At 51.6% G+C, this 24,359-nt stretch overlaps 1 protein-coding gene across 5 annotated transcripts in view; it reads left to right on the top strand.

Moving 5' to 3' along the window:
• The window catches only part of UNC13A (unc-13 homolog A), a 60,123-nt gene extending 43,765 nt beyond the window's left edge, over positions 1-16,358 (top strand). For 2 of the 5 annotated variants that reach the window (XM_032465299.1, XM_032465301.1), the window contains 15 exons: positions 62-145; positions 721-798; positions 1,054-1,142; positions 1,569-1,721; positions 2,676-2,799; positions 3,751-3,756; positions 5,337-5,375; positions 6,528-6,557; positions 7,936-7,992; positions 8,367-8,447; positions 9,164-9,311; positions 10,500-10,556; positions 12,928-13,020; positions 13,736-13,895; positions 14,926-16,358. In XM_032465299.1, coding sequence (XP_032321190.1) covers positions 62-145; positions 721-798; positions 1,054-1,142; positions 1,569-1,721; positions 2,676-2,799; positions 3,751-3,756; positions 5,337-5,375; positions 6,528-6,557; positions 7,936-7,992; positions 8,367-8,447; positions 9,164-9,311; positions 10,500-10,556; positions 12,928-13,020; positions 13,736-13,895; positions 14,926-15,226 — 1,500 coding nt within the window. In that variant the 3' untranslated portion in view covers positions 15,227-16,358. The remainder of the gene's footprint in view (positions 1-61; positions 146-720; positions 799-1,053; positions 1,143-1,568; positions 1,722-2,675; positions 2,800-3,750; positions 3,757-5,336; positions 5,376-6,527; positions 6,558-7,935; positions 7,993-8,366; positions 8,448-9,163; positions 9,312-10,499; positions 10,557-12,927; positions 13,021-13,735; positions 13,896-14,925) is intronic. The other 3 variants (XM_032465300.1, XM_032465302.1, XM_032465303.1) reach the window with 3 other exon arrangements.
• Positions 16,359-24,359: the final 8,001 nt, after the last annotated feature.

Consider the following 24,359-nt stretch of genomic DNA (forward strand, 5'->3'; position numbering starts at 1 on the left):
CTCTTGATGAGCCTGTTGAGCCCCAGCCCCTTGTCTCATCCAACTTGTGTGTCCTCCCCAGACCATCAGTAATGTGCTCCTCCAGTATGCGGACATCATCTCCAAGGACTTCGCCTCCTACTGCTCCAAGGAGAAGGAGAAAGTGGTGACCTGCGGGGGTCCCTGTCCTGTCCCCTCCTGGCCCCATTCCATACCCCCAGAGCTCCATCCTTCCCTGAGCTCTGATAGCTGTGTCTCTGTGTGTGTCCAACTGTGTGTGTTCGTGTGTCTGCCTGAGTGTGTCTTGGTGGGGGGGGGGTGTCTGGAGGTGAGAGGACATACCTTCAGTGTGTCATTGTCTGGTTGTTGTGAATGAAGACTTCAGGGTGAATGTATGAGATCTTATAAAGTTTTGAGCCCTTATATAAAAATATGAGTGTGTAGCAAGAATTCCCCTTCCTGCTATTCTCAAGGCCCAGCCCCTCTCCTGGACACATAAGGTCCAGCCCACCATGATGGGGAAAGTCCTCCTTCCTCCTGTTGGTCCACAGAGATCCCCACTCCCAACACTCCCAGGAATCTGAAACCAGATGCTGTCTTCCTTTCTCAGATGGCCCTAGGGAACCCCAGCTTCCTCCAGACCCAGACCCCGTAACTATCTAAGGTCCCTGGCAGTAGAGGGAGGGAAGGTTCTGTGGCAAGGTCCTGAGCCCTGACTCCCTGCTCTGTTCCCATCCTCAGCCCTGCATCCTCATGAACAACACTCAGCAGCTGCGAGTTCAGCTTGAGAAGATGTTCGAAGCCATGGGAGGGAAGGAGGTGAATCAGGGCCCGGGCTGGATCACCATCATCCCCATGTCCCTGCAGGCCCCAGAGCTAGTCCCTGACAAATTCCAGCTCAGCTACTTCCTCACACCCAAACAAGAGGCTTAACTATCTGAGCCTCAGTTTCCTCTCCAGTCCCTTGGTCTCCCTTTCCCTGAGTTGGGTCCCTTTCCCTGGATTGGATGGGAAAATGCTCCATACATGTGGGTGTCCTATAAACCTGACCTGATGTCCCTTCTCCCTCCTCAGCTGGATGCTGAGGCCAGTGACATCTTGAAGGAGCTACAGGTGAAACTCAACAATGTCTTGGATGAACTCAGTCGGGTGTTTGCCACAAGGTAGGGGCATTTCCAGGGCTGGGAGCAGAGGGGAGAGGGCAACTCCCAGACCTCTGAGCCTAGGGCATCTGGAGACTCAGCAGATGGAGTGGGGAAGACCTCAGGCTAGGAGCTAAACAAAGCTTGAGTTCAATCCTAGCTTCACTGCTTACTAGCTATGTGGCCTTGGGTGATTTGTTTCACCTCTCTGAGTCTTAGTTTGCCCATCCGTAAAGTGAGGATGCACATAATAATAGTACCTGAATAGGACTCTGTGATGAAATGAACAACATAGGTCAATGTCAGCCTCCCACTATAGCTGTTATATGCCATGGCTCCCTGATGCATGTGATTAAAAGTTCTCAGGTCAGCCTTTGTGGCCTCATCTGGCCCTTCTTCCAGAGGCCAGGAGAGTCTGGTCTGAGCTCCTACACTCTGTGTCCCCAGCTTCCAGCCACACATTGAGGAGTGTGTCAAGCAGATGGGCGACATCCTTAGCCAGGTGAAAGGTACAGGCAATGTGCCTGCTAGTGCCTGCAGCAGCGTGGCCCAGGATGCTGACAACGTGCTTCAACCCATCATGGACCTACTGGATAGCAAGTGAGCCAAGCTGAGTGGACAGGGTCTGCCATGGAGGGCTCCTGGGTGAAGCCTCAGAAACTAGGGGCTGGCCTGGAGAGGATACTCAGGGCATGTTTTCTGGGTGGTGAATGGTTTGGATGGGTGGGTAAGTAGAGGCATGAAAGGATGGAAAAATGAGTGGGTTAATGATTGGAAGGTTTAGTGTGTAAATATTTGTCTGGATGAATGGATGGTGGTCGGATTGATAAATGACATGAAAGATGGGTGGGTGGATGAATGGGTAGATTAAAAGATAAATGCTTAGAAAGTTAGATGGAGGGTATATGGATAAAAGGATAGATCCATTGATGGATAGATGGATGGATGTATGACTAACTGGAGGATGAGAGAATGGATGCATGAATGGGAGGATGCAAGGAAGGAAGAATGGAAAGAAGAAGTGATGGATTAAAGAAGGTTTGGGGGATGGGAGGGTCATTTGCTGAAAGAATCATGGTGGATTGCCCTCTCGCAACCCCATACATCCAATCATGAACCCTTTGTTGTTTTCCTTCTCAAGTCTGTCCCCCTTTCTACCATTCTCATCCTCTCCTTTCTGAGCATGGCCCCAGCCCCTTCATAGTCCCTGGTCTCTAGCCTTTCTATTTCAGTTCATCCTCCATTTTGTTCTTTCAAATAGGAAAGTATGGCTGTCTCTCTCTCTCTTTCTCGAACATTGCATGGATCCCCACTGCCCTCCATGTTAGGGCCCAAGCCTTCCTCCTAGGCTTTGAGGCCCCTTCCAAGTCTGACCTGTTCAGGCACCATTCACCCTCCTCTCATGCATTACACATCATAGCCCCATCAGACCACCCAGGGGGTCCTTGTCCAGGCTCTGTACACTTTTGCATGTCCATGGAATGTGTTGAGGGGAAAGGGCTCCTTGGGTCAGGGCCAGCTGGGCCCTCTCTCAGACTTGCCTCTCGCCCCTAGCTTGACTCTCTTTGCCAAAATCTGCGAGAAGACGGTGCTGAAGCGGGTGCTGAAGGAGTTATGGAAGCTGGTCATGAACACCATGGAGAAAACCATCGTCCTGCCACCCCTCACTGACCAGACGGTGAGGTCCGCAGGGGGCCAGAGGGAACACCTGGGCCACCCCCTCTGCGGGAGCCCAGACAACTTGGTGTCAAAGGCTCTTGGGGCTTAGAGGTCATCCAGGTACAAGGGCCATCTGAAGGTTCTAGAAGCCACCAGAGGTCAGTGGGGCCATTGAAAAATCAGAGAGTTCACATATGGGTCAAGAGTCATCAAAGGGTTAAAGAGGTCATTCATGGGTCAGTTATTTAAAGGTCAAAGAGGTCAGATTGAGTAAAAAGATGTCTAGGGGGCATATGGGCCAAGAGGTTATTCAAAGGTTAGAGATCACCTAGAAAACAGAGGTCTGCTTGGGGATCAAGACCATCCATGGGTCACAGAGGTTATGGGGTCATTGGGTTCATCAGGCGGCTTTGGAGGTCAATCAAGAGATAAGAAGAGGAGATACCTGGATTCAGAGATCAGAGACCAATAGAACAGAGGGCTTCAGAAGGTCAAACAGAGGTCATGTAGAGTGTTCAAGGTCATAGAGGTCAAGCAGAGGTCCATGGTCATCCAGAAACCAGGACTGTGCCTCTGGGACCCTCTGGGAAGAGCACGGAGACAGTGATCCCCAGAGATCAGGCTGCCAGGTGTGGGTTGGGGATATCTTGGGAGGAGTTGGCTGGTGTGGTCCCCCTGGAGGCCTGAGGACAGCAGTGGCACGGGACTGATGGCCTAGCACAGAGTGGGAGGACGTTCCTGGGTGGACTGGGGAGGCTTTGGAGGGTGAGTGGGGGCTGCCTAGGGGCAACCATGGTGGGGGAGGTTCCAGACCTCTCGCTGCCTGCCCACCTCCTCAGGGCTGGGCTGGTCTGGGGCGCGGGATCCGCCCCTCGGTGCCGTCTCTGCCCGCCCCCTGGCCTTCCTGGGAGACTCATGGTTACTTATTCCCCCCTTCCCCTACCGTCCCCGCCCCCATCACGGCTGACAGATGATCGTAAGTAGAGGTCCCTCTGTCCGTCTGTCTGTCCGTCCGTTCTGTGTCTGGACTCAGCCCACCACGTGGCTGCACCCAACCCCCCACCCAGAGCCCCGTCCTCACCTACTGGCCCCCCTACCCACCGTCCCACCTCCCGCCTAGATGTGCCTGTGTCTGTCTGGGGCGGAGCATGGGGAGGGGGCGGGGCTGGGAGGGAGGGAGACCACGCCCACCCACCCCATCCCATTGTAAGTACTGAGGAAAGGCCTCCGCCTCCCCAAACCCTGGTCAGCACCTTCACATCTGCACACGTCTTTTAGTTAGAATCACCCTTACTCTCCTGCTCCAGGATGTCTGGGTCTCTCCCCAGAGCTTCAAGACAGTTCAAAGTCATGGAGCTACTCTGACCTCTCCTTTGGGCTCTGAACTGTTAGCAGCCAACCAAAATAAAGGCCCTCATTACCTGGGTCCCTACTCAGCTGATCAACGCAGACACCCCACCACCACCCCTGCCCATTCTACTCCCACCACACATACAAACACACAAGAATCCCAGACACACACCCAGGCACCCAGGTCGGGGATGATGTTGTGACTGGTGTCATGCAGACTTGGCGTCAAATCTCAGCCCAGCCATTCTCTCTCTGTGACCTTGGGAAGTCACTTTACCTCCCAACCTCCATTTCCTTGTCTGGAAAAAGAGGTTAATTGTAGCAGCTCTCTGATGGTTGTTGTGAGAACCAAATAGGATGGTGCATTAAAGTGCTCAACTCAGTGACTGACTGAGGCAGTGCTCACTAAATTAGAGGTAATATGGTAATGGTGGTGGTGGTGTGTAGACACCTACAAAGGCAGAGATCAGTTAAAACCACTTTAGAATCTTCTTTTGTGGGCCAGACGAGGCTGTGACAAGATTTCACCTTGTCAAAATTTCCTAGTGCTCATCTGACTTCTTGTTGGCTGCAGTCTGGGTCTTTGGCTGTAACCACGTGGTGGCAACGTACTCAACCACAGACAATGCATTTGTGGGCAGAGAGCTAGGAGAATTTACATTTATTGAGGGTTTCCTGTAGTACAGACCTCATAGCTGTTGTTTCAGCTCAGCTTCATGACCATGCTTTGAGCAAAACAGCTATTATTATTCCCACTTTGCGGATGAGGAATGCTGAGACTCAGAGAGGAGGAGTCACTCAAAGCCAGATAGTAAATATATGTCAGAGTCAGGATTCAAATTCAGGTCTCTCTGAATATGAGGCCCATTTGCTTTCCTATTGACTCAAGAACCAAGAACCTCATATATACAGTAAATGTAAATGGGTAATGTCTTGGCAGTGACTTCTCTCCTCTCTCTCTGGCTCTGTCTTTCTATTTCTCCTTCTCTCTGTCTCTTTCTCTTTCCTGTCTCTCTAACTCTCTCTTGCCTTTTAAGAGTCAGTCATGAAGGCACACATACAATCCCCCCCGCAGCCCAGTCACCAGCCCCCTGTACAGTGCAGCTGCCCTTTGCTTCCTATCCCCACGAGTACCTGTGTTATCACCTTGGGTTCCTACCCCATACAGCTTGCTAGGTTGATCACCCTGTGACGTTGTCTCTGCAGGGCACCCTCTTGAGAAAACATGGCAAGGGATTAGAAAAGGTAATGAGGGCCTCGTTTCTGCTGAGGTCCTGAGCTCTGATGTCTGGGCGTTTGTGTGTGTGTGTGTGTGTGTGTGTGTGTGTCTATTTACATGGGCAGAAAGTTCAGCTGGGGGTCATGGGTAGGAGGAGGCAGGTGTCCTAATCAAGTTCCACAATGCCGGTCAGAGACAAAGTGATTTCCTAGGGACAGGGCTTGGAGTGTGTGTGAGTTTGTGCACAACAATCTCCTATCCTCTCACAACTACACCTAAAGTTCTTACCCCAGTCCTGGGCTTGGCTGAAATTCCATGGCTTCGAGAAAGGCCCAGACACTGGAAAACTGCCCTGGGACTGAGACATATTTTGTTTTTTTATGTAGATTTTTTTGTTGTTGTTCTAATGGGTGTTTGTCATAAGGAGATGTGAGCTGTGGCAACACATGAACAGTTGCCCTGGCTGTGCACTTGCACAGGAGCTATCATCCCTATGTGCACACAAGTGGGGTCTCCATTTCATGACCGTGGGTTGTAAGGCTTCCCAACTCACTCATCCAGCCCTTTGAGGGGCACATTCTATATGTCAGTCACCATTTATACATACGTGCATCCCTGTTGGGGGCAGAGAATGTGTGGATTTGTGTGTGTGTGACTGTGCACATGTGTGCAAGTGTTCAGTAGTGTATTTTAGCTCGTGAGTTCTGCATGCATGTCTTTGTATGTTGATCTGGGCATGTGTGCATAAACTTTCTGTGTACTCATGGATGTGCCTGGATGTGTGTCTGTATGTTGAATGAACTCGTGATACCTGTGAGTATGTTTCTTTTAGGGTCAGACCTGCTGGGGTAAGATCTTGGGAGCTGGGGGAGGAGAGACCCCAAGCCTTCTCTCTTCTTTCCCCACCCCAAGGCACCCCATCTCTGGGCAGGCTGACTGTGGGATTGGGCACTTGTCCCCAGGTGATGAGCTGATGGTAGCCTCCTGGCAGTCCAGAGTCTGGTCCCAACCCCCCACCAGGGGGCAAGGGAAGGTGCCTACCTGGGAAGGGGACCCACCATTAGACTCAGAACTTGGGAGGGAGCTCATGGGCTGTGCTTTGAGGGGGCAGGGAAGTCCCACTGCGTCTCTTCTTAGCAGCCACCCAAACTCTGACCTCCGCCTGATTCTCTCCACAGGGCAGGGTGAAACTGCCAAGCCACTCAGATGTAAGACCGGCCTCTCACTGTCTGTCTGGCTCCTATCCCCCACCCCACTACCCCCGCACCCCACCCCCTGCCTCTTTCCACCTCTGTGATCCGTGCCGTCCGGGGGGTGTACTGTGACCCTGTCTGTCGGTCTATTCTTCCTCTGTCTGTCTGGCTTGCTCGTGAGTGGTGGGGGGGGGGGTGGCAGGTGGGGAGGTGGGTATGGCAGGGGACACCAAGGCCCAAACAGTTGGGCTCCTGAGTACCTGTGCCTCATGACAGCCTCGGGAAATTACAGCAAGGAATAAGAATAGCAACAACCAAGAAGATAATAATAATAATAATAGTAGTGGCAGGGTGACTAGATCCTACTGGAAAACCATCAACAGGGCAGTAAATGCCCCCTCACACCCCACCTAGCCCTGCCCAGGACCCCAGACCACCCCAGGACCCAGTCATTCAGGACACATAACCTCACTGATAGCTACCCCCACCCCCATCCCCTAAGCTAGTGTGGGTGCTCCTGCTAGCCAGGGAGAGGAAACTGAGACCAAGAAAGGGCCGGGAACATGCCTCAGGTTACCCAGCATAGTGATGGAGGAGGCAGGACATGTGGCTTCCAGACCAGAACCCCATCTCCCCCAGCACTGCCCATGACCTTAAAACCAAGTGATAATAACTACCAATATTGAACAAAGACATGATTAGTCCCAGCTAAGCCATAAATTGGATAAGATTTCCCATCTCAAAATGGGAATACTGAGGCTCAGAGAGGTTAAATGACTTGCCCAGGGCCACACAGCAGAGCTGGGATTTGAACCTAGGCCCATCTGGTTCATCAAAGCCATAACCCGGATGGCATCTAGCTGATGTCTTTTTGGGGGAGGAGTAGAGGATGGGTACTGAGGTATGTGTTGAGGGGGAGGATTCTTCCTTTAAAAGATCAGATGAAAAGCCCCCCTCCCCAGATTACTCCCACAGAGGGACTGCGCCTGCGGTGGCTGGTGGGTTTCACCAGAGCCCATCCCACAGTTTTCTCAGGGCTTCTAGACTGGGGACTGGCAAGCCCCGCCCATATCCACAAACACCATCTTGGGCTCTCCTCACCCACTGCCCCTCCCAGCCTGCTCCCTGTTTGTTTTCTTCTCTGTCCCACAACCTGGGGTCGTGGTGGAGGTGGGAGGATGGGTAGCACCCCACAGGACTGGGATTTCTGGGGAAAATGTCAGCACTTCCTGGAGGGCTCCAGGCTGCTGTCCCCAGGACACAACCATTGCCCTACCCAGAGCCTTTGGACAAGAACTAAGATGGCGTCTGGGGCTGGGGTGTCAGTGGGAGCTTGGTCACTGGGCAGGAGTACCCCCACTCTTACCCAGGTTATGTCTGTTGTCACCTGCAGGGAACCCAGATGATCTTCAATGCAGCCAAGGAGCTGGGTCAGCTGTCTAAACTCAAGGTGAGGCCAGGGGTGGGGGCAGGAGATTGGGGTGGGGGTGGGGGCTCCTAAGGAAGAGGCCCCAGAATAGTGACACACTTTGCATGCTCAAAGGACAGAAACCTACTCAGACAGGTTTAAGTATAATTTATTCATTCCAGTATATTGGAAAGATGTGCAAGGTTCAGCTTCAGAGACAGCTTGATCAAGAGTACAAATAATTTATTCAACAAATATTCATTGAGCACCTGCCAGTCATATGTTAGGACACAAAGATGAAAAGACAGACTCACTATCCTAACTCACTGGATTTAGCAAGGGTGAGACCCCTAGAAAGGCAGATCCCCAAGGCGGAGTTTGCTGTGCCCACCTGGCCCCTCTTTCCATCCATCCAGGACCACATGGTACGAGAAGAAGCCAAGAGCTTGACTCCGAAGCAGTGTGCAGTTGTTGAGCTGGCGCTGGACACTATCAAGGTAAGAGGCCCCATCCCTGTCCATCCCAGGTGGGACAGGCAGAGGGTGTGGCTGGTATGAAGTGAACCTAAGCTCCAGCCCAGCTTAATTCATTCAGTTCATAAACACTCCCTGATGACCCTTCTATGTCAGTTTCAGGCTAGCTGATTGTAGCCTCCTGAGGAACCCCAGGCTGGATGTCAGCTGGAGGCAGACATCTCTAGCCCTGTGGGGTCAGGATAGGGTGGAGGGAAGGATGGGAGAGCTCAGGGACTGGGCAGAAAGGGTTTTCTGGAAGAAAGCTTGTGGGAGGTGGCATTTAAGGAATGTATGGAAATTCACAAGGCAAAGCAAACAGAGCATTCTAGGTAGTCAACCAGCCCATGCAAGAACAGGGAAACATAAACGGGCTGTGGTCTCCATGATATAAAAAGTGTTAAAACTACCCTGAAGGAAATGTTTTGCTGAGATGGAGAAATACAGCAAAATAGGGTTGGCAACATATTAAGGAGGGGACATTAAGGAAAACTTGAAACCTTGATCAGAGAAAGACAGGGAGCCAGCCATGGCAAAATAAGGACTGAGGGTGGGGGGACTAGCAGGACCTGAGTGTTCTGAAGACCCCCCTGTCATCCAGCACATCACAGAAGAGGGCAGTGGAGTGGGGGAGGGCAGTGTTGTAGCTGTCCAGCCGGATGTGCAACAACCTTACCTCTCCCCAACCCTATTCCTCACAGCAATACTTCCATGCGGGTGGCGTGGGCCTCAAGAAAACCTTCCTGGAGAAGAGTCCAGACCTGCAGTCCCTGCGCTACGCCCTGTCCCTCTACACGCAGGCCACTGACCTGCTCATCAAGACATTCGTACAGACTCAGTCGGCCCAGGGTAAGGAGCCACTGGTTAGCCTGGATGACAATCCTCGCCCACAGGGGCAGCCCAGCCCCAAGCCGGTGCCACAGTCTTTGACTTTCTCCGGTCGCGGGTCCAGGGCAGAACTGACAGCTCGTGGGCGCACGTGAACTCCATGATATCAAAGGGCCGATGAGTGATCTACAGCTCTTGGGACGGGATCTATGACGTCATTGGGCCAGGAGGGGTTGACATCTGGGAAAATCCATGGCGTCATGGAGTCAGGATGTGATCAAAAGCTGTGGGGCGGGACCTCTGACTGCAAGGACCAGGGAGTGATCGACAGCTCCTAGGGGCGGGACCTCGATACTGTGGTTCCTGGGAGCGGTTGACAGCTCGGGAGCAAGACCTGTGGCGGTTGTGATTAAGGAGTGATTGACAGCTCTGGTGTGGGCGGGGGCCTGTGACGTCATGCAGTCAAAGAATGATTGGCAGATCCAGGGGAGGGACCTCTGGAGGAAAGGTTGAAGGTCCCTGGGGTCCTTGGGGTTGAAGGTCCCTCTGCACTGTCAGGGGCTAAGGAATGACAGCCCCGGGGATGGGAGGAACCCTGACCTGGAGGGGGCGGACGGAGAGGGAGTTGAGTTCCCATTTCTCAAATTCTCTCTTTCTCTCTTCTCTTATCTCTGTCTCCTGTCGCTCTCTGAGTTCACACACAGCAGCTGGGGCTGGGGGGCAGGACTCGAGGGTCCTAGTTCCCCTCCCTGGGGACCCCCATTTTCAAAACTGGCCCTAAGAGTGCAGACAAGGGAGAGAAGTTTGGCTGTTGACCCAGGCTTAGTTCCGGCATTGGAAGAGGAGGCAGGGGTGAGGGGAGAAAACCTTGCGGCCACCAGCGGCCCCCCTTCCCCCGCCCCCCAGTCAGCCCAGGGCCTAGGGCCCTCCCTGGGCGTCGGGCCTCCGCGTTCAGCTTCGTGCCCAGCCCACGCTGCTGCTTTTAGTGTCCCTGGTGTCCCCCCCGGAGCGGGAGACTGTCTGTCTGTCCGTCTGCAGCTGACGTTTCTCTCTCTCTTCTTTCTCCTCCCTCTCACTCGCCGCCCCGTCTCCGCGCCTACCCTGCTCCCTGCCACGCACACTCGCCCTCCATCCTCGCCTTTCGCTCGCTCGTCTCTCCCCCCACCACCCTTCCCCTCCCTCCTTTCTCCACCTCCCCCTTGTGATTAGTCCATGGTGGAAAAGGGACTAGGTTTACCCTTAGTGAAGACATTTATCCTGAGAAGGGTACGTGCTTCCGCCGCCGCCCGCCCGCGCCCCGCGCCCGGTGCCCGGTGCCTGCGCCCCTCCCGGCCCGGCTAGTAAAAGGCCCGTCCTTCTGCGCCCCGGGCCTGCGGGGCCCCGCCCAGGCCCGACTGGCTGCAGGGGGCCTAGGCAGACAAGGGGGAAGGACGGCTTGCTGGTTCCGCATGGGGAAGAAGAAACGATTCGAGTCGGAATTCGTTTCTCCCTAAGTGCTTCTCTTAAATCAGATCCCGGGCTCCCCAGACAGATGCCTGCCGGGTTAAGAGCGGGCTCAGATCCCAGCGCCCCTATTCCGTGGCTGGGCGCCTCCAGCAAGGGTCTGCCTCCCTGAGCCTCAGTTTTCTCATCTGTAAAATGGGAACAGTCAAGGACCCTAATTCATAGGATTTTTTTTTAGGATTAGATGGATTAAATTTAGAGCAGTTTCTGATGTATACTAGCTGGCAGCAACTGTTGTTGTTTTTCTTGTTGTTGTTTTTAATTTTTATTATTGACGTCACTTTTCCAAGTGTAGAAAACCAACTTTTTTCAGGCTCCAACTCTAAGCCAGCCCTTGTGCCAAGCACTTCTCTGGGATTCCTGAAAACATTCCTCCTGGTTGCCCCACAGGCTGGTCCATCATTCCATAGATGAGGAAGCTGAGTCTCAAAGGAGATTAATCCTCTTGCCCAAGGAAACTTCCCTTGCAGGGGGGGCCAGGACTTGGGAATGGGGGGTGGGGTTGGGGCAAGCACAGAGAGGTCCAGGAAAGCCCCTTTCCCTTGGAGCCAGCAAGCCACGGGATGGGGGCGCCCAGCACTGCCCCCCTCCTGCTTCTTACTAGCTTTGGCCATGATCTGACCCCTCACCCCACCCACCACTGTCCGACTCTCCCTTGGCACCCCTCAGTCTGGCCCGGATTGAGCTTGCTGTGAAGCATCAGCCTGGGGTGGGGGGGGAGGTGAGGCTGAGCATGTGACTGGTTGGGGGAAGGGGGGTGGAAGCCTAAGATGACAAGGGGGTGGGAGACTTCGATGCCCTGGGGTGGGCAGCGAAGATGAGGGGATGCACGCCCCAGTACTGGGGTGATGGGGGTCTTCAGGCCCCTCTGCCCCCGGAGACTCAGTCACTTCCTGCCCAAAACCAGGTAACCTGATCAACCTTGGACTGGCCCGTTCTCCTTCCCCACCCCCACTCCTAACTTTCCCCCTGTTCCTCCCCCCATGCATGGGGTGCTCCAGGAGTGGGGAGCTTTCTTCGGGGCAGGGGAGTGGCCTGCTGGGGGTGCTGGCGGTCACAGGTCCCCAGGCCCCACAGGATGCCCTTCCCAGAGTCACAGAGGGAAGGGTGGGGACAGAAGTTTTTAAACTACTCCTTCAATGATCCCCAGAATCAGTCAGGATGCTTGTGGCCAGAAACTGAAGCGTACCTTACCCAGACTCAGGCCGACTAGAGAAATTGTGAGCCTGTAACTGAAAGATTAGGGATTGAATCAGTATCAGCAATAGCTGGATCCAGAGTCTCCAACAACGCCATCAGTTGTTGGTCTGTGTTGAGACATCAGTGGGGTGGACCCTCCTCTTATTGGACAGAGTCAGCTTTCCCAGCCTAGCACCAGAGAGAGACTCTTTCCTAAGAGTTATAGCGAAAGTCCCAGGGCCAACTCCTATTGGCCCAGGTTGGGTCACATGACCACCCCTGAGCCAATCACTGTAGCCATGGCCAGGGAGTACTCTGATTGGGCAGCCATGTTTCACTTAGACTTACCTGAAGGTTGACAGGGGCTGGACCAGGATGGAGGCCAAGGAGGTGGGTTAGATTCTGGATATGTTTTGAAGGGAGACCTGGCAGGATTCTCCACTGTACCAGTTCTTAGGAAATGATAACAAAGAAGGGGCTGAGGACTAAGGTGCAGGATGCCCCAACAGTTTGAAGATCAACAGAGGAGGAGGAAAGGACAAAAGAGGGTGTGACTAATCTGTAGGATGAGAACCTGGAGAGTGTGGCCTTGTTGCAGCCAAGAGGAGAACCTGAGGCACAGAAAGCCAGGGTGTCAGATTCCACCAAGATGATGTGGAAGATGAAGGCTGAATTTGATAGCATGGAATGAGAAAAAGGACATTAGGCCCAGAAAAGTTAAGAGATCTGTCTGAGATCACACAACAAGGCAGTGAAAGGCTAGAACTCAGGATTCTTGGCCTCCCCAAGAGCACCCATCATCCAAGCCACCTCTCAGTGCCACCCTGTCAGGGCTGATGACCTGATGCCGCCAGCACAGGTAGGGAGGCAGTTCAGGTGGGAGGCAGTCCAGGTCCTTCCTGGTGGGTGGGAAAGAATGGAGCTCATGCCAAGCATCCTCCCCTAACTCGCCCAGGCTCGGGTGTGGAAGACCCTGTGGGTGAAGTCTCTGTCCACGTTGAGCTCTTCACTCATCCAGGAACTGGGGAACACAAGGTCACAGTGAAAGGTGAGTAGCCTGAGGTGGGAGGGAGAATGCCTCAGCCAGGATGCACTAGGTTTTAAGACAGAAACCAAACTCAAACTAGTTTAAGGAAGAAAAAGTTTTTTTCATTAAAAAAAAAAAGTTTTCATAAAACCATAAATTCCAGAAGTAACCGCCTTCAGCCATGGTGGGCTCAAGGGGTGCAGTGTTACAGGACTCAATTCCACTTCCTCTATCTCTCAGCTCTGTTTTCCTTTTGTTGGCTTTTATTTTGTTAATTAAAATACAGATTGGGCTGTTTTAGCCAAAGCCTAAAATAACAGTAGCTTAAACATGATAGATTAATGAATTTTTCTCTGAGTTAACTTCAAGGACAATCAGCTCAGAGCTGATGTGGAGGCTTTGGCACAGTGTTAGGGATCCAGGCCCCTGTCATCTTTTGTTGTACTCTTATCCCTAATGTGTTTTCTTCTTCTATAGGGTCCCAAAGAACTCAGCCCTCATCAGCATCCCAGCCTGCAGCTAGGGAAGGAGAAAGTTTAAGGCATTCTCCCTACTTTTCAAGCCACAACCTGAAAGTTGTGCTTCCTCTTACATCTTATTGGCTGGAACTTAGTCATATGGCCACACTTAGCTACAGAGGCATGCAGGGAAATGTAGTCTTTCTTGAAGGTTGTGAAAACCACCAGCTGCATACTGGGGGTTGGTAACTGGTCTTATCCTATACTTTCCCCAACAGTGGTGGCTGCCAATGACCTCAAGTGGCAGACTTCTGGTATTTTCCGGCCGTTCATCGAGGTCAACATCATTGGACCCCAGCTCAGCGACAAGAAACGCAAGTTTGCGACCAAATCCAAGAACAACAGCTGGGCCCCTAAGTACAATGAGAGCTTCCAGTTGTGAGTCTGGGACACTTTGGGGAGCATGGCGAGGGGACATCTGCTTTATGAACCTCAGGGCCCACTAAGCAGGAGGGATCCTCATGGGCCAGTGGCACCTGGGGACAGGAACAGGAGGGGATCACATCCTAGGTGGGGGGTGCTGGGAAGGGAGGCACCTTAGTGCAGGAGTGACATCAGTTCTGTCAGGGGAGGGCTCTTGGTCAGAGGACTTTGGAGCGGTAGGTCACCTGATGCAAAACTTGGGAGCAAGAGCACTGCCTAGTAGGGGGCAGATGTCTCCTGGGGTGGGCTAGAGTACTTGAGGGCTAGGAGTGCAGCCTGGGAAGGGATCCGTGTGGGCGTGGCCTGACAGGAGTGAGCTCTTGACTAGCCAGCAGCAAGGCTGGCCCCAGTGCCCCTAGGGACGCAGCCTGGGAGAAGGGGACTCGTGCTGAGATTTTAGGGCAGGGTTGTGAAGAGAGCGCATCTTGGGTGGAAAAGGGGTGGGCTAGAGAGCTTGAGGGAGGGGACAGTTCAAGGGGAGAAGTTGGATTCAGGTGGGAGCCTGGTAAAGGGGGCTCCTGGGTGCCATATCTGGGGCAGGGTGGTGGGGACAGCAGCTCAGCCGGCCGAGGGCGTGGGTGCGAGTATCACGAGGTGGGAGCATGGCCTATCCAGGGTGGTCTGGGGAAAGGGTCACTTGGGATGGGGACGTGGTTTGGCTAGGGGCTGGGAATGGGCTGGCGGGGGAATCATTGGGAAGGAGAGGGAGAAGGGAGGGAGGAGAGGTGGCACGGACAATACTAGGGTGGCGTGGCCAGCTGATGTGGGTGTGGCCTAGCGAGGGGTTGTAGGTCTGGACAGCTGGAGCAGGGACAGGGCCGGCCTATTGTGGAATCTTATGAGAATAGATGGATCCCTTAATGTGGGCGTGGCCCAGCTTAGGACGCCCGGGTGTGGGCGTGGCCCGGGAGGGAGGCCGGGTCACCGGTAGGGGCTGTGGCTGGCCAGTGGGCGGGATCTGTTCTCACGCCCCGCCCTTCTGCAGCACGCTGAGCGCCGACGCGGGCCCCGAGTGCTACGAGCTGCAGGTGTGCGTCAAGGACTACTGCTTCGCGCGCGAGGACCGCACGGTGGGGCTGGCTGTGCTGCAGCTGCGCGAGCTGGCTCAGCGCGGGAGCGCCGCCTGCTGGCTGCCGCTCGGCCGCCGCATCCACATGGATGACACGGGCCTCACCGTGCTGCGCATCCTGTCGCAGCGCAGCAATGACGAAGTGGCCAAGGAGTTCGTCAAGCTCAAGTCTGACACGCGCTCAGCCGAGGAAGGAGGCGCCGCGCCTGCTCCCTAGCGCGGGGCGCGCGGGAGGGCGGGCAGCCCTGCTCCTGCGCAGAGAGCGCGGGGCGGGGCGGTGCCTGCATGCTGGGACCTCCCAGAGGGCGACTCTCCGGGTTCTGTGCAGAGGGCGGGCTGCCTCTGCACCCTTGACTTAGCTTCACCCTCTGGAGAAATGTGAATGGCAACGCCCACCCCCCTCAGGATGCCACGCCCTAGGGCGCGAGGAAGGAAGGAGCCACATCCCCTACTTGAGGCCACGCCCCCAGTGTCTGGTGGGGGACCTTTCAAGCTCGGATGGGAGGAAAACCCGCCCCCTATAGAGGAGGCCAGATCCCAGGGCTGTGGTACCGGGAGGCCCCGCCTCCTGCCCTCTGGAAAAGCCATAAGATGGGTCCCCAACCCCGGGGACCCAAGACCAATTTGCCAAGTATGGATCTCTCAGCTCCCTCGAGGAGCGGGCCCTGAGCAAGGGGCAGGGCTTCCTGGAGCGCCCTCTGGGGTGGTCTCGGGGCTAGAGGGACTAAGGTGGTGGTTGGAGGGCCTCCGGGTGAACCGGAGCCCCTTCTGATGTTTGTGCAAAAAAGAAACGGGGAGGGGGAGTAGGATGGGATTTCAAAAGCACATGCGCCCTCGGGCGCCCAAACCCTGGGGGCCAAAGGGGCGGCTCTGGGGCACTTGCACTGCCCCCACTTCCCTATGGGGGTTTGCTTTCCCTTTTCCTCAAATATACCCAGTCCTCATATCATAGAGTTCAACCCACCCACTTGACAGATGGCAAAACTGAGGCCCAGAGAGCCACTTGAGACAATGCTGAGGGTCCCAGTGCCACATCCTCTCCCTACTTCCTTTGGCCTGTGTGCCCCATTGAAGGGTGGGCTGAGATCAGATGACCTGATACAGCTCCCCATTGCTGCTAACTCCCCTCAGGGGACCTCCCCCAATCCTTAAAGGGATGGGGGTCCTGGGCCAAGACCCCCAGTGCCCCCTCCCACTTTTGGCTGCCAAGCAAAGCCTCTGCCCTCAGCCCTTTCTGATGGGACCCCAGGGGAAGATACCCTGAGAACTCTTGACTTCCTGCCAAAAAAGAATGAAGATTTGACATTCCCTGGACCCAGTCCCCTACCCCAACCTCTTCTTCCTCCACTAGAATGCTCCAGTCAGGAAAGGAGAGAGAAAGAGACCAGTGTGTGTGTGTGTGTGTGTGTGTGTGTGTGTGTGTGTGTGTGTGTGTGTGTGTGTGTAGGGTTCCCAGCACTGGGCCAGGCACATGGAAGAAACCTCGGAATATTTGTCAAATGACTTTCTCTGACTCCCAGGCTAGGACTGTTTTGGAAATTTCCTCCCTCTTCTTTCCCCCTAAGAAGTCCTACTCATTCCTCAAAACTCATCACAAATATTCCCTGCTGCAGCAAACCTCTGATCCCCCTCAGGACTTTCCTAGCCTCTGTCTCTGATGCCATAGGGCTGGGAATGTCTGTGAAAGGCTCTGTTTCCCCCCACGTGGAGGCCTGAAGCCTCTCAAGAGCCCTGAGTTCATCCAGCACAGGCTGAGTACAGGGGAATGGCAGGGAGGGTTTGCCTAGTTGAATTATGTCTTGGATTGGTGGTGTGGTGGGCTCTGTGTGTGTCCACATGTGTGTCTGTCCATACCTTCCCCTCCCATACAGATCTGGGCACAGAGGAGGTGTTTAAGCCAGACTGTGGCTGAGCCACAGGACACAGAGTGATGAGAGGGTGAGAGGGGACTGGAGGTGTTGAAATCGGTATGTTCCTGTATTGGAACAACTAGGCTCAGAGATGAGCAGGGCTTTCTCCAAGGCCACTCAGCATTGGATGGTACATTTGGGTTTCACCACTTCACCTGGGGTGCCTGGGGTTCTGAGCCTAGGTGAAGTCTGTGGGTTGCATTTGGACCTCACTTCATGCCAGGAGCTTGCCCCAGATTTCCATGGATCAGGGAAAGGACAAAAGAGGCCCATAGTGGGATGTGGTAGGGTGACACTGAAGAACGTCTTGGACAGAGCCAATCCCCCTCTTGAGAGGGACAGAGACAGAGTAAGGATGCAAAGAAAGAAGAGGAGAGAGGGAAGGAGAGAGACACACACACAAGGAAGGTAATTAAGAGGGTAAAATCACGCCCAGATGGAGACAGCCAGAATTTTGACATGGAGAGACTCAGAGATGGAGAGATGCAGAGACACGGAAGAAAAAGCAAAAATGGGGATCTAGAAGGAAGAAGGACACCCCACTCTGTTCTGTCTGGCTCCCATCAGTCTATCCTCAAAGGATTTACCTAAAATGAGGAGGTGCCCAGCCGCGTCCCCCAATCCCTCTGACTCTTAGGCAACACAGCCTGTAACCTCACCGTGCCCCCATCAGAGATGCAAAAAAAACACCTAACCAGAAATCCTTGGGACCTCTCTCGGCTGAGACCTCAGAGACCTTTCCAGCCCGAACTCCCTGCACTGTCCACCTTGCAAATGGGGACACTGAGGCACGGGGCAGAGTGGAGACAGCCAGGAGTCACCCCACCTCTGCTGCTCAGGTAGACAGGGAGGGGAGCACCCCTGGCTGGGGGGAGCTGGTCCACATCGTGACCCCTGCTGTCACCTGAACATCTTTTCCTAAGAATTGTCAAGGACCAAAGTCGTTTTTGCTGACACACATTGCTTTTTTCTTTGCCTTTTATTTTTTTAAAGAGACAAATCAAGTTGATGGTGTCAAGTAAGACTCCCCTCCATTCCCCTGCCCCCGACCCCTGCCTAGCCATAGTGACTCTCGAGGCACAGGTCATGGGCGGAGGGTCCCCATCCCTCCCTGGCCACACAGCCAAGGGGATTCAGACCCCACCTTTGGCCCCTGCCCCATGAGACCCCAAATCTGGCCACACAGTCCAGGGAGGTTCTTCCTCCATACACCTTCTCTTAGCATGTGACTGCAAATGTGAAAACAAAATGCTGTTTGTTTGTTTGTTTGTTTTAATTCCATCCCGTCAGTCTGGCATCTGCAGATGCCCCCATTTCTCTGTAAATATGTGACTTGGAACAAATGTTTAAAACCAACGAGAAGTGGTCATGAATGCATGGTGTTGAGATGTTTTGCACTATTCTGACTTTTTGGTCTCTGTAAAAATATTTTATTAACAGCAGACATTAAAAAAAAAAAGAAAAAGAAAAAGTACATAGCCTTGGAAGCACAGTGGCCTCCTTGCGTTCCCATATTGGAAAAAAAAAAAACTCTCTGCTATGAGCAGCCGCTGGTTGAACATCCCTCCCACCCAGGAGTGCAACTCCTTCACAACTACCATGCTCCCATTTTACAGAGAAGGAAAACAGGCTCAGAGAGGTGAAATATTTCGGAAGAGGCAGGGCCGAGATCCGAACCCAGGATACTGGGTAGCTATTGCTCTTAGTTCAAGCAAGTTAGGACACAACTGCCAGGGACCCACTCTCAGATTCAACCCCCACCCCGATATTTGTCTGGGGGTTTTGTTTCGTGTTTTTGATGTGGCAGGTGAAAGTCTCATTTCATCATTTTGGCTGTGCAAAGAATGAAGCTCCATTTTTCTCCAGCTGAAGCTGACTTCTCTTTTGAGCCCCCATCCCACCAGGGAGAAGAAATGAAATCTCACTCAGCTTCATTCCTCAGTAAAAACTCAGTGTTACACCACCTAAGATCTGAAGTTGTTTCTACACTTGAGTGGCCAGGGCAGGGGCAGTGGGATCCCCCACAGGAAGTGAATTAGATGAGTGCTTTGGGCTGCAAGTAACAGCCAAAAGAGTTAAAATTAGAAGAAAAAGTGGGCAAACCACAGGGGTAACCTATAACTCAGCAACTCTGCCCTCAGGAGACTCTCACACGTGGGCAAGGCTGGAAGCAGCCTCAGTGTCAAGGTATCTTCACATGGGGGGACTGTTCTACAGCTGTAGAATGGATAAACCACAGGCGTCTGCATGACTGAGAAGAGGCAGCCCACCAGGGGCCCTGAGCACCCCTGCACATCCTTACTGACTGTGCCAGGCTGCAGACCTGTCTTTCTTCTGAGACCGAGCAGTTTCCAGAGCTAAGCACATAGGCTGCACAGCATGACTTCTGTGTAACTGATCCCCAACAGAGGGAAACTGATGTGTTTGCTGCTTTCTACAAAAGGTGCTCAGCCCTTGGCCCTGTGTCCCTCAGCATCTGGGGTCCGGGGTGTCACCCATGCACCGTAGGAACTGAGGCTCATGCTGCTTGCTGCACTGCAAGAAATAAACCATCTTGCTCTGATCCACTGAGTCCCACAGTGAACTCCACACCTACAGACTAGAGACAGGCTGGCTTCTGCTGTGCTCTATGAAGTGAGGTCCTTCACTCTGACAGATGTCATGAATAAAGTATGATGTTGAGTGAAGGAAGAAAAAAAAAAAAAAAAAGTCCCAGAAAGCTGCAAAGAGCAAAACACCATATTTATAAAGCTCAAAAGTCATACAAGATACACCCACAGAGATTTCATGTAAGGATATATAAGTGTGATTAATTTCTTAAAAAGCACAAAATTAAGGATTAAAAACTCAAAGATTCTACCTCACACACATCAGGCTACTATTAAAAGAACAGAAAACAAGTGTTGGCGAAGATGTGGAGAAATTGGAGCCCCTGTGCATCACTTGTGGGAATGTAAAATGGTATGGCTGCTGTGGAAAACAATATGGAGGTGCCTCCAAAAATTAAAAATAGAATGACCAAATGATCCAGCAATTTCACTACTGGATATATGCCACAAAGAAATGAAATCAGGGCCTCAAAAAGATATGTGTATACCCATGTTCATAGCAATATTATTCATAATAGCCAAAACATGAAAGAAAACCGAGTGTTCAACAGAAGAATGGGTAAGCAAAATGTGCTCCGTCCATACAATGGAATATTACTTAGCCTTAAAAAGGAAAGAAACTCTGCAATATGCTACAGTTGGCTGAAACTTGAGGACATTATACTGAGTGAAATTGGTCAGTCACAAAAAGGCCAATAGTGTATGATTGCATTTTATATGAAGTACTCAAGAATAATCAAAATCATACAGACAGAAAGTATAATGGTGTTTTTAAGGGGCTGGGGAGAGGGAGGAAGGGGGAGTTAGTATTTAATAGGTACAGAATTTCAGTTTTACAAATGAAAGAGTTATGGGGACGGATGGTGGTGATGGTGGTAACAAAAGGTGAACACATTTAATGCCACTGAAATGTACACTAAAAAATGGTTAAGATGGTAAATTTTAGGTTATGTGTAATCTAATGCAATTTTAAAAATTGAGGATTGAAAAAAAGAGAAACACAAAACCAAGGGTAGTGGTTGCCTTGGGGAGTGGGCAAAGCAGGGGAGGTGGGAGCAGGGAGTAGGGTAAGTGTGTGTGATGATGATGAAGAGCTGGTGCTTCCGTGGGCAGTGACCTTAAACTTTATTTGATAATGCACAATATATATTTTTGTGATAAAGGCAGCTAGTTACCACTCAGCTGGTTAAAATTCCCCCTCAACACTTTTTTCATCCCTTCCTTAGTATAACAATAGGAGCTTTATTTGTGGGCATAGCTAGCCAACCAAAGGCTACATTTCCAGCCTCCCTTGCATACATGCAGTCATGTGACAATCTCTAGCCAATAGGATGTACGCAGAAGCCACATGAACAAAACCAAATCATACCTTTAAAAGGAGGGCTAGCTAGGCAGGCCCAAGTTTGGACAGAGCTTACTGTCTTTTCTCTGTCTCTACTGGCCTTTTTCTCAGTCCCAGGATGGCTGCCAAAGCTCCAAAACTCCATCCATCTACATTTCTTCTTATCAGGTGAAGTTTTCCAGAAGTCCCCTTTTGCAAATCATGGGCCAAAACTTGGTCACATGCCAACACCTAAACCAATCACTGAGAAGGGAGATGGGTCACCATAGTCTGTGTAGACCAATCAAGGCTCACCTTTAGGGCTGGTTCCCATCTCCCACCAGGCTACCCAGCCCATGAAGCAAAATGGTGGCTCCTGGGTAAACAGTCCCCAGCGTCACCTATGTTCATTGTCCTTGCTCCACACTGGAATGGCTACTGTATTAGTTACCTATTGCTGTGCAACAAATTGCCCAAACATAGCAATTTAGGACAACAAATATTTATCATCTCATGCTCTGCCTCAAAGTCTCATGCTGGCTGCAATCAAGATGTTGGCCAAAGCTGCAAAAGCTTAATTGTGGGAGGAGCTGCCTCCCAGTTCACTCATGTGGTTGTTGGCAGAATGGCTCTCTTCACTGGCTGTCAGCTGGGGGCTGTCCTCAGTTTCTCCACAGGGCAGCTCACAGCATGGCAGCTGGTTTCATCAGAAAGAGGAAGACAGAGGTCCCAATCTTTTGTAGCCTAATCTTGGAAGTGGTTTCTGATTATTTTTGCCATAATCTGTTGGGTAGAAGGGAGTCATTATGTACAGCCCACATCAAGGGGAAGAGACTACACAGGGGCTTGAAGACCAGGCAGAGAAGATTGGGCACCATTTTGGAGGTTCCCTAAATATGGTCATACTCCCTGTGGTTTCAAATTGCTGCCCTGACCCTGAGGCTTATGATGAGGATTTGGGTTTTGAGCCTATAGCATTTTTGTCTGCTTTTTCTGCTGAAACAAATGCATTGGGACTGAATGATAATATAGCACAATCTGAGATCAGAAATAAGATGAAAGGGGGTGGAGAAGGGTCAGTTAGGGGTTTGGGATTAACAGATACATGCTACTATAGATAAAATAGATAAACAATCAGGACTTACTGGGTAGCAGAGGGAACTATATTCAATATCTTGCAATAACCTACAATGGAAAAGAATCTGAAAAAGTATGTGTGTATATATATATTCAGCAAACTGAATCACTTGGCTGTACACCTGAAACTAATACAACATTGTAAATCAACTATACTTCAGTTTTAAAAATTTTGACAGGAAGACAACAAGGTAGTGTTAGCAAACTCAAGTTCAGCTGCTCACCTCTCAAAAGCCAATAATTGAGAGGCAAGTGTCAATAGAAAGGAAAGATACTTTAATCAGAAAAGTTGGCAATCTGGGTAGAAAGTGGACTCATATCCTGAGACCATTTCCAAAGATTCTGTGCAGCCATGACAGTTTTTAAAAGGGAAAAAGCGGGGAAGAATCTCAATGAATCATCAAGGCAAGATGTTGGTCTCTGCATCATTCTCCATTGCATGCAAACTGGCCGACTCTCTCTTCAGATGTTATCTTGCCCGTGTGATCTGCCTGCCGTATTGCTAAGAGGGCTGTTGGGGCTAGAGAGCTAGTCATCCTTTAACTATTTAATTCTTCATTTTTACTTCTTTTAATCTAGGGAAAGAACCAATGGGTTAGGAACCTGAATAGTGTGCTTTCAGGGGAACATAAGTCAGGAGTTAGGTTGACTTGCCTAGTGATCTCGTTCCTATAATTAGGTTCTTTCAAGGATAGAAGGGAACAGAAATAGCAAACAGGCAAAGGGCAAAGGAGTTGCTTTCAATTTCCCCTCCTGTTTCTCCCAACTTCTCCCAACCTTGGGCAAAATTCTAGCACCATCCGTATGCCCATCCCATCCTCCATTCTCCCTTGAATCCTCCAGCCCAGCTTTTACCCCATCCTCCCTTCAACTGCTATAATACCACCCTGCATTTACCCAGGCCTCTTCATCTCGACACCTGCCGCAAGGCAGGATCACCCAGAGAACACCAACAAGATGCACACGTAGTTCCTGGAGGGTGTAACACAATTACGTGATTCATGATCTCTGTAAGATCACATTTCATTACATAATTTGTTACATTGCATTATAATTACTCTGCTCCTAACCCTGCAATTACACAGACTGGTTTCTGTGATTATGCACCCTGAAATTACACACTCATTCTCACCAACACCACAACGTAGAGTCATTAATGAAGGGGAGTGGTGGGTTGACGTCTGGCCCTGCCCCTACCCAACCCCTTTCTGGACGGAGGCTGCAAAGTGGCAACCATGCTCCGAGACGTCCCTGCAGCTGCACATGTGCTCGGGTCCACCGGCCAGAGGTGCCCTGGGGAGCCCCGGGGGAGTTTGGAAGGCAGAAGGAACTGGAGCTGTCTTGGTTTTGCTTCCTTTTAAGTCTGCCAGTAGCCAGGCATGGAAGCATCGGAAATCTTGGAAGCCAAATTCCCTTGTTCAGTCACAAGGCTGGAGGGCACTGAAAAGCAATTGTGGTGGTGGTGGGGGGTATAGCTTAAGTGGTAGAGCGCATGCTTAGCATGCATGAGGTCCTGGGTTTTTAATTATTTAAAAGAAAATAATTAAAAATAAATAAACCTAATTACCTCCCCCCACCAAGGGAAAAAAAAAGCAGTTGGAGTGACGGAGGCAAAGGCAGCACCCTATTCTCACCAGTTCTGTTCTGTGGAGTCATTCCACTAGGAATGTTCTAGAACGAAGGAAGTGGTCCTCCCAGAGATTCGGAGAACAAAGGAGATCTCAGAGTTAGATAACTGGGTGGGGGCATCGAAATAAAACTCAGATCCCTGGGTACCACCTCCAAGCTTCTGACATCTTCTGTCTGGAGGTAGAGCCTGAGAATCTATGTTTTAATCAGAAACATTTCGTAGCAAAGGAAACTTCACCTTATGCCACGAAGAAGACCCTTCTAGAGAATTGGGTGTAGGGATTTTCCACCTCGGCACTGTGGACTTTTGGGGTCAGATCATTCTTCGTTACGGGGACACCCTGTGCACTGCAGGGTGTTTAGCGTCTGTCCACTAGATGCCAGTAGCTCCCACTCCCTCATGACAATCAGAAACGTCTCCAGATATGGCCAAATGTCCCGGAGGGACAAAATCATCCCCAGTTGAGATCCACTAGGTTAAAATAAGATTTGGAAACATCACATGTAATTGTGACACATGAGAAAGCACTGCAATGTTCTATGAGAGGGGACTGGTTAATAAACTCAGATCATCCACCCTGGTAGAGACATGATCAATAGTTAGGGTTTAACAAGAAGAGTAAATATGGCAGCCTCTACCGAAGCTTCAAGTGCGCCTTTCTGTTAGCCCAGTGATCCCACCCGTAGCAACTGAATCAACTGAAATAAAAACTTCCAGTAGGAAAGATATATAATGCTGTTGTT

The sequence above is a fragment of the Camelus ferus genome, chromosome 22, assembly GCF_009834535.1.
Source record: "Camelus ferus isolate YT-003-E chromosome 22, BCGSAC_Cfer_1.0, whole genome shotgun sequence".
NCBI classification, from domain to species: Eukaryota; Metazoa; Chordata; class Mammalia; order Artiodactyla; family Camelidae; genus Camelus; species Camelus ferus.